The sequence below is a fragment of the Macrotis lagotis genome, chromosome 3, assembly GCF_037893015.1.
Source record: "Macrotis lagotis isolate mMagLag1 chromosome 3, bilby.v1.9.chrom.fasta, whole genome shotgun sequence".
Lineage (NCBI taxonomy): Eukaryota > Metazoa > Chordata > Mammalia > Peramelemorphia > Peramelidae > Macrotis > Macrotis lagotis.
In genome coordinates, this window is record NC_133660.1 from 113,290,698 (window position 1) to 113,306,271 (window position 15,574).

General features: G+C 37.2%; 1 protein-coding gene across 1 annotated transcript in view; it reads left to right on the plus strand.

Annotated features, from left to right (window-relative positions):
• DCHS2 (dachsous cadherin-related 2) overlaps positions 1-15,574 on the plus strand; it is a 320,767-nt gene that overhangs the window by 266,873 nt on the left and 38,320 nt on the right. Inside the window, exon 10 of the mRNA XM_074231573.1 lies at positions 712-1,569. Coding sequence (XP_074087674.1) covers positions 712-1,569 — 858 coding nt within the window. The remainder of the gene's footprint in view (positions 1-711; positions 1,570-15,574) is intronic.

Below are 15,574 nucleotides of genomic sequence, written 5' to 3' on the forward strand. Positions count from 1 at the left end.
CAAAACATTGGAGAATCAGTGTGGTCTTTCATAAACCAATCTGGTTGATGAAAAAATAGTCATGGAGACAAGGTTAAGTAAGGTTCAAATCCTGACACATACTAGTTATTTGTTGTGCAAGATCACTGAATCTTCCAGAACCCCATGTAACTCTCTAAAACTATAATATGCAGATGGGCTGTTAATGTGCACCAGAGATGTTTTTCATACCAGGAATTCCCTACCCCAATTAATCATAGGTCCAGCCAAGATAAAAGTTCTATCAATTTTTCCCTGACTTGCCCCCATAGCATTAGAAAACAATGAAGGGAAAACAAGGCAAGCACTATTTGCTTTTTATAAATTTCTTACATTTCTTAGCATGAAGGACAAAGTATCATTTATTGTCATGGAAAATTATACTACAATTTACTTATTTGGAAACAAAACATTTCCTGTGATGTTCATTTGGTACAATAATGCTTCTATAGCTGAAGATACATGTCATCCCTATTCCTCATTGCTCAGATTCTCATTATTAAAGAAAAGAAGCATAGTACTAAAGAACTAGACTGTGGAATTTAAAATTAATTAAATGACAATAATTCTGTAAGCAAGTGGATTATTAATAACTACTTTTTATTTTGATTGGAATATTAAGGATAGATATCTTTCCTTGGGATATTAGTCATTTGGTATGCTCTCACCTTTGCATTCTTTTCATTTTTATAGGAGGAAATACTGAACAGCTTTTCACCATTAATGAAACTTCAGGAGAGCTCTCAACAACATGTAGCCTAGACAGAGAGCACATCAACAATTTTAACCTCATTATTGAATGCTATGATCTGGGTAACCCAGGAAGAAGCTCTACAACAGAGTTAAAAGTGACCATCTTGGATGATAATGACCACAGTCCTTCCTTCCCTACATCCCACTATCAAGCCTGTGTGAAAGAAGACCTTGAAGTGGGGTCAGTGATCCTAGAACTCTCTGCAGTGGATGAAGACGGTGGCCTAAATGGGCAGGTCGAGTACTTCCTAACCAGTGATGCTCTGGGTATCTTTATTATTGACAGAATGGCAGGCACGTTGAAACTTGCCCAAGGTCTTGACCGGGAGACAAGGTCCCAGTATGTGTTTAGGGTTGTGGCCAGTGATTGCAGTGTCCAAAGTCCAAGGAGCACCACAGTTGATGTGACAGTGAATGTAGATGATGTCAATGACAACAGTCCTGTCTTTGGACAGAACCCTTTGGATGTTTTTGTTTCCTCACAAATGTCTGTGAACCAGACCATTGCTACAATGATCAGCTATGACTCAGACCTGGGGTCCAATGGAGCTGTGGTGTTTAATTTTGCTGAGACACAATCTCTGTTTCATATTGATGAACACTCAGGAGAGATTCAACTTCAAAAACAACTGTCCTCAGCACATTTCCCTGTCTGGCTACAGGTAAAGGCTATGGATCAGGGGATCCCCACCAGAACAGCTATTGGTCTTTTGGTCATCCATATGGAGGAAAAAGATGCAAGATTTTCCTTTAGTCAGCAGTTATATACATCAACTATAACAGAAAATTGTGAAACTGGTGAGTATGTGGTCCTATTTTTAAGTGCTCTGCATTTATTGAAAAGTTGTTTAAAATTCATTTCTTATACAAGTGGGTCAATCTTGTGGGTTCGTTGATAAGTTCTTACTTTCATTTACCCTGGAACTTGATCTGTAAATTTATGTCTAGCAAACATGAACCAAAATGCCAACCTTTTTAAAAAAAATTACATATAGAAAAAGAAACCTGGTTTGAAAAAATTAAAAATAGAAATATAAAATGTTGAGTTAGCTATAGAAACTCACACAAATTTAGGACACCTTTAACTTCCAGCTATTTCTTGAATCTCAGAATCTGAAAGACAGGTATCAGCATATCCTTCAAAGCATTGCCTCTAACACTTTTCCCCCCTCTACAATAATGCTGCTTTGCCCTGCTTTCAGATTGCTATGTGGTAGTGGTTAAAGAGTTCTCCTCATAGTCAGAAAAGATGTGAGTTTAAGTATATACTGATATGTAACCCTGGCTACAGATAATCATTAAATCTTTTAGTCATCCCCACCCCCTCTCATCCAAGATACTCTAAGACTTTTAAGTGCTAAACAGATGAAGATTATCATTGATAAAAAGGTGCTTCTTCCCCACGAATTCCTTCACAGATGAAATACATATCTGAACCCCAGTTACACCACCCCACCCTATGCCTCATTAAAATTAACAAAATGCTCTTACCCTGTTTTCATATCAGAGATGAACTAGACCCCTTCAGCACAGCAAGCTTTCCTGGCTCATTCTACTTAACTCCACATCTTGTTTCTCTCTGAAAGTTAGAACACAATGTGTTTCACTTAAATGTTTGTTGAGTTGAATTGAATATGCCTGTAAAAGTACAATTTTGAGTTTTCATGTTCCATTTTTTTTTCTGCCTAAAAACATACATTTATCTGCCATTTCTGATATTTTCCTCAGGGTCCTCCCTGCCCCTGGAAACATTATTTTGCCTAAATTGCATATGGTCCAGAACTAGTCACAAAGTTAGAGAGAATGTGCTTACCTTCATAATGACATTTATGTTTCTATGAAACTATAGCACCCATAAATCTCTGGTAAGTGGTTCACTGGATGCCTGGATATCATTGAAGACTGATGCTTTTCAGGATCCACGCTCCAAGTATCAAGCTCAGATAGACTGGGTTTCTAACTGCAATTAGTTATATAGATATTTCTGGCTTGTTCCATCTTATCCTAGATGACATATCATGAAAATATGAAATTAAATATTTATATTCTTTTTTCACCAGAGGCTTTTTCTTTAGTTATTAGTGAATTTAACAAGCAAGCAAGTAGCATTTATTATTGTGATAAGCTACCTACTGTGTTAAGGGTAGTAATAGAAAGACACAAGATGTATATAGCCTATTCCACAATATTCCAGAAGCTCACACAAAATATCTTCCTGGGGATTTGGTGAGGAAAGACTTAGGAGGATTTGGATGAGGGTATAAGATCTTGTCACTACACAAAATTTGGGGCACCAAATGTCAGAGCCCCACAGTCAGTATGTGGTAGAAGGAATATTGGAAACTAGCTCTTCCTGGCTTTAATTCATCCAGAAGTTCAGTCCCTATCCTATTATTATTGATAATGTTGTTTCTGTTATCATTCTTTTTCTTGTTTTTATACCTGATGTTCAAGTAGAAATGGTCCTCAGATAAGTTAGTATTCTACTACTGTGCCTTTATTTTTAATGTTTGATAGGCTATTGCTCAAGTAGTTAAAATAATTGATTTTTGTAATTGAATGAAAGGTTGGGATACAAGCTCCTCATCTGTAGGCACACTGAAAACATTTTTCTCATCTCTTTTTTATGGATGGGGTTCATATGAGCACAGTGTGAGAACCTTGTGACTATTCTAATATTCTTTGAGGTTGAATGTTCTACACACTTGTGTGTGGGAGGATAAAATAACTGCTTTTTGAAATTGAGTTAGAGGATTGAGAAGGCAGTTGGGTGGTGTGGTAGATAGGGTGCCCAAAAGTGAAGAACTCATCTTCCTGAGTTCAAATCTGGTCTCAGATCTTACAAGCTGTGCCACCCTTGTCAAGTTATTTAACCCTTCTTGCCTCAGTTCCTCATGTGTAAAATGAACTGCAGAAGTACTTGGCAGGGGGTGGCTAGGTGGTGTAGTGGATAAAGCACCAGCCTTGGAGTCAGGAGTACCTGGGTTCAAATCTGGTCTCAGACACTTAATAATTACCTAGTTGTGTGGCCTTGGGCAAGCCACTTGACCCCATTTGCCTTGCAAAAACCTAAAAAAAAAAAGAAGTATTTGGCAACCTTCTCCAGGATCTTTGCCAAGAAAACCCCAACTAGGGACATGAAGAGTTGGACACAACTGAAATAACTAAACAAAAAGAGCTTTGGGATGTAAGTTCATCTTTTGTAGACTCATTGAAATCATCTTTCTGGCAACTCCACTGGCAGACAGAATGACAGGGAACCTCAAATGGACCTTATTTTATTACCACATCAATTTAATTTCTTCTGCCAGGTTGAAATTTTTTTTAGTTCCATGTGGCCTGGGGATTATGAGTATTCAGTATGTGATATCTATTAAGAATAGTTTTTTAATTTAATGAATCAGTGTCATATCAAGGAAGATGTGGTGTATCTCTAATGCTGTTCCATTTCAAATCCAGTTTATTTGATAAATTCTCTGAATTTAAATTCTCAAATATTTCAGGACTCGCATGTAGTATGGAGATTTGTTGCCTGCTAGCTTATAAAGGGTAACTAGATTTTGGTATGTAATTCCAGTAAATTTATCATGTCCTTAAAAGTAAAAATGTTGAAGTCAACATTTTTGTAACCTAAAAGGATACATTTTTTCTATCACTTTGCTGTATAATCTATATTGATCAATATTTCATTTCACCTGAATTCCTTAAGGATAGCATTTCCATAATTCTGGTGGCAAGAAGTTGATCTCCTTCCATCCCTCTACACACATCTGAATAACTGGCATTTTTGATGCTTTAGTACATATTATTTATTGGTTGAGTTCATGTAGATGTGGCCTTTTTTATTCCACTCTTGAATCTTAGCCCATTTGTGGTATCTCTAAGTAAGTTGTGGTTATTCCTTCATTGGAAGTTTTCAAGCAGAGATTGGGTGACTGCTTATTGAATTTTTATTGTAGCAGTATTTATTCAAGTATAGTTGGGTATAGGGGGCTGCTAGGTGGCACAGTGGATAGAGCACTGTCCCTGGAATCAGGAGGACCCAAGTTCAAATCCAGCCTCAGACATTTAATAATTGCCAAGCTGTGTGGCCTAGGCCAAATCACTTAACCCCATTGCCTTAAATAAATTAAAAATAATAAAAAATAATGTAAAAAGTATGGTTGGGTATAGATAGCTGCTGAAGTCCCTCTGACTCCAATTGTGTATATGTAAGTTCTTGCTTCCATTACTATTAAGTATCTGTGACTCACGTATATATGACAAGGTAGAACTCCTCACAGCAGACCTTTACATGAGTCCATTACTGCCATATTTGATTTCAGCTGATTTTCTATCATTCAGGCAACCTTCACAACCAATCTGTCCTCTCTCTGCTCTCCCCACTCACCATACTCTTCTAGTCTTCACAGTTGGGATTAATCAATACAGTTAAGAGCAATTTAGTTGAAGGTGAAATGTTAAGGACAGAAAGCAGTCAGAACTAAATTACTTTCTTGCCTTTGGAGGTGGTCCCTTCAGTCTGAGGCTAAGGCAAAAAAAAGTTGATGGTTAATTGAAGCAAAAGCCATCACTATTTTGTGATTTGTTGCTGGTGACCCTGACCCTGGGTAAGAACTGACCTCCTTGATCCATTTACTTTCAGATATACTTAATTCCATTCAATTTGATATTCCTATTTTTTCCTGAAAGAATAAAACAATCCCCAAATCCTTTTTATCAGATTTTACAAGAAAACTTTGAAATAATTCTGGAAGTGATACAAGCATATGGCATCCATAAATGTGGTTGTAGGTATATATTACAAGGCATATGAAGCAGTGGCCTGGAATGTCTCCTTGAAGCATAAATATGACATGTACAAAGGGCATTGAAGTCTAAGTTGAGAGGTAAAAGTCAGTTAAAAGCTGCAAAATATAGAGGAAAGAGAAAAACAAGAAATGAAGAAGAGTGATAGTAAAGAACGCTATTGAATTTGATGGGCTATAACTAACCTGCATCTTAGTTGACAGTATTTCCTAGAGCCCAGTGAACGAGGGAGTGGTAAACTCCATAAAATATTGACTGACAGTACAAACTGTCCAAAGTTGTGGTTGGCACATGAAGCCTGTATCAGCTGCCAGAACTTATCACATAATTTTTATCAGACTTTTTTTCTTTGAAATTTTTTTTACTTCCAAATAGTTAGAGAACTGTTGATCATTTCTGAATATAGTATTGACCTTCAATATATGCCAGAACTTTTTTACACCAGCATGATAGATCTCAAAAACACTTGTAGTTTTAAAATGCTGGCTGTCATTAAAAAAACAAAAAGCATTATTGTGACTAGGGCCTCAATTTGTTGGGGGGGTCACTTAAAATTCCTATCATGATACCAAATCAGGAATAGTGATATCCCAGCTGACTTTCTGAATTATCATTGTTTCCCATAATTCTTTTCCCTTATTTGAGCTGCTTTTGACTTCTACCTTAAAAAAAATCACAAAAAGTATGAAATGTATGGATTCTATAGTTTACATCCATAGGGATTTATATCCAAATCTATGTCTATATCCATAATTATTGAGAATGGATACATCACATTTGGTCTTAATACCTTAGAAATCAATGTGCTATTTGTCGAAAAGTATACTCAAGAAGATAAAATTGTGAAGGAAACTGGATCCAACTAAATTAAGTGAAAGGAAATCTGTGCTGGAGCTAACTCAATTTCAAGAATTCTCAGGGGGGGGGCGGTGTGAAGGGCAGGTAGAATTTGACCTGTAATTTCATGAGTATAGAGAACTCAAAGGATGAAAACTCCCCCCTCCCCCAAAGCAGAGCAACCACTGAATTGGTAACGTAAGAGTCTAAGAGTCTGCCTGGGGTATTGGAAAGGGACAATACTTGGCCAGGCTCATCCAACTACTCTCTGGTGGAGATAGGACTTGAACCCAGTCTTCCTGACTGCAAAGATAGTCTTCTACTTTCTGTACCATACTGTCTTCCATTTTATTTGTTTGTTCCATTTTTAAAGGTAGTTTTCAAGTGAGGTAAGTTCCAAGAGAATAAAAAAAAAGGAATCCATAGATTGTACTGTGACCAAAAAATAAACAAGCAACCAGGAGAACATTGTTACCAAATTTCCTATAAGTTTTCTTTGTCAACTTGCAAAGATGTTAATAAGAATAAGCTATGGTTAAAGCAATGGATAGAAAGCAGGACTTAGAACTCTAAGTCCTGCATGGGTGATCCTGGGCAAATCACTTTGCCTCAGCTTCTTCAATCATAAAATTTGAATAATAATAGCAACTATCTTACAGGGATATTGTAAGGATCAAATAAGTTAGCATGTGAAGAGAGTTTATCATCACCATCATAATTATGATCATCACCATCATCATTTTCATTATTGTACAGGCAGATCTTCCTAAATTACTCTTTACAATAGACCACATCTTCATTGATGCTGGTTGACTCTAAGATTTAGAGAAACTTTCTGAGTTAGTGATCACACAGCTTTGCACTTAAAAGCAGTTGACTAATTAGTACAAAACACAACCTAGAGCAAAGTGTTAAGTTTTTGTTCCAATTACCATTGTGCAAAGATAATGATGATAATGAAATAATAATGATGATAATAAAAATAATAAGAATGATGTCTTCACTGTTATTTAAGGTTTTGAAATACTTTTAAACATATATTGTCTCATTTAATATAAGAATTCTGTAATGTAAGAAATAAAATGGGATAGATAGGTGGTGCAGTGGATAGAGTACTGACCCTGGTGTTAGGTGGACCTGAGTTCAAATCCAGACCCAGACATTTAATAGTTACTTAGCTGTGTGGGCTGTTATAACCCCATTGCTTGCTAAAAAAGCAAAAAGATATAAAATGTTATTATCCCTATTTTACAGATAGAGAAACTGAGGCACTGAATAAGAGTAAGTGACTTGACCAGGAATCATGAAGCTTATAAATGACTAGGGTATCCTGATTCCAACATGACTTTGTCATGTTGCTGTTTACCTTATAAAAGATTAACTGATTCTTTAGAAATAATTTTGTTTAATGACTCAGAAATTACCAGCACCAAATGAGGGATAGAACAGGTAGATGTGTGCTAGCAGTAGTTCTAGAATGTTTTGTGCAGACTCCAAATGAGAAGAAGCATCTCTTATAAATGTGAAATTCCATTTGGTGTCAAATCCTCAGCCTCTGTTATATGGATAGCAATGAAACTTGTGGACTGATTATCAGTTATCCTTCATTCTCATTGTATCACAGGTCCACCTATATTTGGGATAATTTTTCAATACAAAAATACATGTAATTTTCTCTATTTTCTCCAATATTTCACAATTGTCCTTTATTCTCAGGGTTGCCACATAAAAATTTATATGTTTTATTAATTTATTTCAGATCCATAAGTATTCTATGTCCAGCTTGCAAAACTCCCAGTTGTAGTCCCAAAACAAATTAAAACAAAACTGGAAAATATTTAACAAAATAAGTAAAAGACAAAGTACCATAAATAATATTGATTTATGATTTTCTATGCCAATTTGTGGAAGAAATCTGTTTCTATTTGTGTTTGATATCAGTGCTTCAGCTGTTCTTGTTTGTGCGCAGTCAATCCAATAAGCATTTATTAATTGCTTACTAAGTCTCTGAGAGTTTAATAAGTGTTGTGAATACAATTATAAATAAAAAAGAAAGACAAATCCTGCCCTCATGGAGCTTACATCTTAATAGGGGAGACCAATATAAAAGGAACGTGAAGGCGTGGTTAGAGAAGATACTCTGGCAAGAGCATGATGGAAAAGTCTGGGGCGGTGGTGTCTGATGGTGCGAAATGAAGAAAGAAGATGGTTTTCTTGGCATACTCCTTAAATGGAAGCTGAGGGAGGGTCCTCAAGAGTCAGAGTATAAATGCTAGGGCTAAGTATAAATGCTAGGGCTGAAGTGATCTTCAGGGAAGAGTAGGCTTATATACTACATTATATTTGTTGCTGAACATTACAGAGAGGACTACTCAGTCAATGGCCTCTCCAAATAAATGAGTCTTCTGGTCCTCATTGGAAAAAAACCCCCCAATATAGATGATCAATGCCAAGATTGTGACATGTAGTTGGATAGTTAAGTCCATTGAATTGCTCCATTATTCCATATATTTTTGGGTCAGGAAGTGCAAATGGGCAATGAGTTTATTTTACAGTTGAATAGAAGAAGAGGATAGATTATTTAGGATAACTCCTCAGCCCCCATAATGACCCCAAATCTTTCCCTGCCACTAAAGCAGAGTTGTTTAATAAAAGTGTTGCCTTGATATTGCTGTTTGACTACAAATAATCAAATGCTAAAGTTTCAGAAGATTCAGAATCTTAGGTCATCTAATGGAAAAAGATGACACAATATTTGCAACAATGGCTTGTAATGATAATGCAACAAGGAGGGAAAAGATCACTCTTAAGGACACGAATTGAAAGAAATAGATAGGCTCCATTTTTTACTAAGAGCAAAGTGTTACAGCTGGACAGGGCATGTATTAAATTAATATCCATGAGAAAAAACCTATAGTGTAGTAATAGTTTATGTAGTACATGAAGAATGAAATGGACAGAAATCTCAAAATTGGAGATGGCATGTATTAGTTGCCATCTGCACTTGAAGGGTAATATACATATCAGTGAGATCATAGGATCACAGAAGTAAAGGAATTAGAGAAAGAATTAAAGTCTCAAAGATGCTAAAGTTGCTTAATATAAATAATATTTAATATGTACTAGAAGGCAGTTAGGGCAACTAGGTGATGCAGTAGATAGAGTGTTGGGCCTGGAATCAGGAAGACTTATCTCCCTGAGTTCAAATCTGGCCTCAGAAACTTACTGTCTGACCCTGAGCAATTCACTTAACCCTGTTCACCTGAGTTTCCTCATCTGGAAAATGAGTCAAGAAGAAAATGACAAACTACTCTAGTTTCTTTGCCAAGAAAGTTGAATACAATTGAAAAAAAATGACTGAACAGCATCATTTAATGAAAAAGTATTTTGGATAGCAATGTTTTCATTCATTTACAATATTAAATCTAACATTTTACATCAGTGTTACTGAAACTAATTTGGCCATAGACTACTTTTGGATTTGAAATAAATAGATCAAACATAAATTTGGATGGGGAAATCTGTGAGTCATGGGGAACTCTGAGAATAAAGGAGAGTTGTTGAAATATTAGAGGAAATAGAAAAATATTACTTACTTTTGTACTGAGACGTTACAAATTGTCATAAATCTAGGTGGACCTGACATATAGTGAGAACAAAAGATAACTTTTGATCTGTTTGCAAGTTTTATTGGTATCCATACTACTGCTCTTCAAATTATGATTTGAGTTGCTTAATTAAATATCTCTCTAAATGTCTATTAACATTTGATCCATCTGTGTCCTTTGAAAGACTTTTTAGACTAGAGCTATTTAGAATTGGGTCTTACATGGAGGGTCTTAAGATAACCTAATTCAATTCTTTCTTTTCTCAGATGAAGAAATTGAAAGACAGAGATGTTAAGTGATATGTCCAACATAGCACAGATGGTAGAAGCCAGGTCTTCCGGATTCTAGACCTCCTGGAAACCAATCCCCTTGTCTCTCCATTTCCACCATGTTGCCCAAAATTATATTACAATGTAGAGACACATGAGGGCACTCTAATCAGTAAAATTTGTTCAGTAAAGTAAGGTTAATTGTATAACCTTTGGTCATTTCAGTCACCATTGTTCTCTAGAATGTTTCAAAGCATATTATAGCATTTATCTGCCCTTTCTGTAGCATTTTACCCTGGTAGAACATAGTTATTTAATAATATCTTGAAGTAAAGTTTGTTATGATACAATCTAGAACTTTTGTAAATTTGAGAACACTGTGTGGAACCGAGTTTGTTAATGTGTAAGACCTAATGTTTGCCTTAACATAATTAGATAATCTCTCATTTACTCAAATGGAAGAATCTTGATTTCAAATATAAGAAATGAATGAATGAGCATCATTTTTGAACTTTATAGTTTTGAAGAACTATAGATACTATAATATCAGTGAATTATCCACAGAAAAATTAATGACCTTTGACTAGAACAGACTTTAGTTTATCTTATTCTTATGTTAGAAGGCAAAATATTATTGACCCAATACCCATGAAATTTAATTTAAAATTGCTATTATATTTGAATTAAAATTCTTAGCTAAGAGAACTCACCAACTCACCATTTAGGACAATAAATTCCAGGAAGAAGAGACAAATATCCAAATTGTTGATACCTATATTTCTTTTGATTAGGTCAATTAATAATGTTTCTGTTGAGTTCAAATAATCAAAATCTACATGGACCAGTACATTCGCAATTGCCAACACATCCTTTTCTCTGATTTAGAGTATTTTGGCATTGAGATTTTTACAAGAATATTTTCAACCTTTTTGTTGTCTTTCTCTTTTTTTAATTTAATACTTATTTATTCTTATTTTGTACAAATAATGTTTTTCCATACATTAATAAAATATTGTTTAAGAGCAAACAAAATACCCCCTCCCCCCAAAAGTTTATAGACTTGCTTGAGTGATAAAGTAAAGGGGAGAGAAAAAAATTAAAATTAAAATTAAAAAAATAATAGTAATAATTGTAGCTATGGCCAGGTGACGCAGTGGACGGAGCACCAGTCCTGGAGCCAGGAGCACCCGAGCCAATATCTGGCCCCGCACACCCAACAATCACCCAGCCGTGTGACATGCAAACTACCCCAACCCCACTGCCCTGCAGAAACCAAAAAAATAAAAAAAGACCCAAAATAAAATAAAATAGTAATAACAGTAGGGGTGACCGGGTGGCAGACAGAGCACTGGCCCTTGAGCCAGAAGCACCCGGGTCCAAATCCGGCCCCAGACACCCAATGATCACCCTGCTATGCGGCCCCAGGCAGGCCACCCAGCCCCAATTGCCCTGCAACCCCCCCCCCCAAAGTAATAATAATAATAATAAAAAATGTGCTTCAGTCTGTGTTTCAACACCACCAACTCTGTCATGCGTGGATCACATTCTTTATGATAAGTCCATCACAAAAGATACTTCCATATTTTTCCACTGTTGCCATTGCTGATCACAACTCCCTCCTTTCGTACTGCTCCACTACCATGTACTATATTTTCTCTCTCCTTTCACTCTGACTGTGCTGTAGGATAGCTGAGTGGCACAGCAGACAGATCACTGGCCCTGGGGCCAAGGCCCACATACCACCCCTTAGGCCCAGCATCCACCCAGACCTATGGTCCTGGACAGGCCATCCAATCCCAGCCCTCAAAAGAAGTAAAAAAGAAAATGTATTATGTCTGACCACTGTCCCCCATTGTCCATCCTCTCCTCCTTCATTCATATCCTCACCCCTTTCCCCGTCCCTCCCCTCTCCTTCTTACTCCAGATGTCTATACCCCATTGAGTATATTTGCTGTTTCCTCTCCTAGCCACCTCTGATGAGAGCAAAGATTCCCTCATTCCCCCTTCCATGTCATTGCAATAGCTCATTGTAATAAAGAAAAATCTTATTATATGGAATATCTTGGACTATTCCACCTCTCCTTTTTCTTTCTCCCATTATATTTCCCTTTTTTCTATTAATTCCATTTTTACACCATATTTTATCTTCAAATTCAGCTTTCTCTTGTGCTTCATCTACAAAATCTCCTTTTACCTGCTCTATTAACTGAGAAGGTTCATATGAGTATTATCAGTGTCATTTTTCTATACAGGAATACATGCAGTTCATCATCATTAATTCCCTCATATTTTCCCCTTCTCCAATCTCTACACTTCACCTGAGTCCTGTATTTGAAGATCAAACCTTCTGTTCAGCTCTGGCCATTCCAACAGGAACATTTGAAATTTCCTTTTTTTCATTGAAAGTCCATCTTTTTCCCTGGAAGAGTACATTCAGTTTTGCTGGGTAGTTGATTCTCGGTTGCATTCTAAGCTCTTTTGCCTTCTGGTATATTATATTCCAAGCCCTATGAAGCTTTTAATGTAGTTGCTGCTAAGTCCTGTGAGATCCTCATTGCAGCTCCATGGTATTTGAATTGTGTCCTTCTGGCTGCTTGTAATATTTTCTCTTTGACTTGGGAGTTCTGGAACTTGGCTGTAATATTCCTGGGGGTTGACTTTTTGGGATCTCTTTCTCTGGGGGATCGGTGTATTCTCTTCATTACTATTTTGCCCTCTGCTTCTAGGATATCAGGGCAATTTTCCTGTAGTAATTCTTTGAATATGATGTCAAGGCTCTTTTCCTGATCGTGACTTTCAAGTATTCCAATAATTTTTAAATTATCTTTCCTAAATCTGTTTTCCATATCAGTTGTTTTTTTAATAAGATGTTTCACATTTTCTTCTAATTTTTCATTCTTTTGGTTTTGAAGTATTGAGAACTAATGTCTTGTAACTTCAGCAATCTTGCTGAGTTCTATTCTTTGTCTGACGGATTTATTTTCCTCAGAGAGCTTTCTTATCTCTTTTTCCATCTGGCCGATTTTGCTTTTAAAAGCATTTTTCTCCTCAATAACTTTTTTGAACTGTTTTATCCATTTGACCTAAGCTGGTTTTCAGCATGCTATTTTCTTCAGCATTTTTTGGATTTCCTTGACTAAACTGCTGACTTCATTTTCATGTTTTTCCTGCATCTCTCTTATTTCTTTTCCTAGTTTTTCTTCTATCACCCTCATTTGATTTTCAAAGTCTTTTTTGAGCTCTGTCATAGCCTGAGCCCAATTTCTGTTTTTCTTGGTGTCTTTAGATGCAGGAGCTGTGCTTCCTCATCTTCAGACTGAGTATTTTGATCCTTTTTGGGCTTATATGCAAAATATTTCCCAATGGTGTTCTCTTTTTACTCTGCTTGCTCATTTTCCCAGCCTAAGCTTGTTTTGGGGGTGCTTCCTGAGCTTTTGGGACACTCCTACAAGGATCTCAGTGTGTGAGGCTCTGTCCTCCCTCCTGGTCTGTGAAGGACCATAAGCGCCCCTCTCTGCCACAGGGCTGAAGTGGGGGGGACTACTGTTCTATGAGGGGGCCTAGACTGGGAGCAGGATCTGAATGTGTTCAGAGCCCCAGAGTCCTGTTCCAGGGGCAGAGCTCTGCAGTATCTCTCTCTCTCTCTTCACTCCCCTCCCTAGTTTCAATGGGCTCATGCCCTGGGGGCTCCTGCTTACAGGCCCTGTGTGCTTCTGTTTTTTGGATCTGGACTGCTTTGGCCACTCCCTGCTCGCTGTGTGCTCTGAAGGCTGGGTTTCTCTGAGGGCTGGGATTCACATGCTTGCTCTGGCAGAGTTCCCCCACTGTTCCCCCAAGTTGTGCCCAGTGCTCCCCAGAGCGTAGTCAGGAAACTGCCCCAGCTGCTGTGAACCACGGCTCCCAGTGCCCTGGGGCTGCTTCTGGGAGGCTGTTCTTTTGCTCTGGTGGGCCACCCCTCTGGCAGGCCGCCCCTCCAACCCTGGAGAGCAGAGCCTTTCTGCTCTTTTCCAGGTTACCTTGAGTAGGAGAACTGCCTCACTGGGTCCCTCTGTGGGTTCAGTCTCTCGAAAATTTAGTTAGAGTCTTTAGTTTATAAGTTTTATGAGAGAATGCCTAAGACAACATCCTCTCTTGTCTCCATCTTGGCTCTGCCCCTGTCTTTCTCAAAGGTATAATATTTAATTCCATTTTCAAGAGAGGCATTTTGATGTGATAGAAAGGAATTGAAATTTTTAAGAGAAAATTATAGTGAATTATTTTCTGGGTCTCCTCAGTTTAATTTACTGAGTACTTTAGGCAATATAGCTATAACATTTATTTATCTTTGTCTATAATAAGATGACTCTACTGTAGGTCTGGGATAGTATAACTCTAGTTTGTCTTCTTTAATATTCTAGGAAATATTTCAGTATAGAAGATCCTTACTTATCCATATATCATGAAATTTTCTCCTGTTTCTCAGCACACCCTTAGGGTTCTATTTTTTCAATTTGTTATATGACCCAAATTCATCCTCCCCTCCTTTCTTTCCTGCAACTAACATAAATCAAAGCTAGACAACTATATTATTGCTGTCTGCATTGTTTGACATTTGTTATAATCAGTCAGACAAATAATAATCTGTTAAATATGATATTTATACTATATATGTATACATATGTATGAAGTTTCTTATTTGGCCATGACCGAGAGAGAGAGAGAGGTCTAGACCTGTGATTTTATTGATTTAGGAAACTCTGGAAATTCCAGAGAAACCTCCTCTACTGATAGAAATAATGATGATGATGTTCACCCTTTGTAAACAAAGGAGACCATGTTGTCATATAGAGATACATATTGTTTACTCTTCTGTAATTTATAGTCATAGACAGTTGCTAGGAATACTGAAAAAAATGTCTTACTCTATAGTTATAAATGAGGCAGCAAGGGAGAATCAGGAAGCAATGTGTTCCAGGTGAATCAAATTACCACCACCAACACCACCTCCTTGGATCCTGAAAGAGACATTCCAGGACCCTGAATCCAAGGATCTTGGGAATAGCATAACCTCAGGCCACTGGATCTGCTTCTAGCCATAACTGAGGGAAGAAATAACTGTGAATAAGAGGCCCTTCTTTCTCATCACCACCACAAAAATTGCTGACCATCAATACTAGGGTTAGCACAGGAAATCTAGGGGTAGTACCACAACATCCCAGATCCCATCCCCACCCTAGACCCCTGATCCTACTTCTGACCCAATCCTCATGGCTCTCTCATTTTGCTGTCATTGAGAAAGAA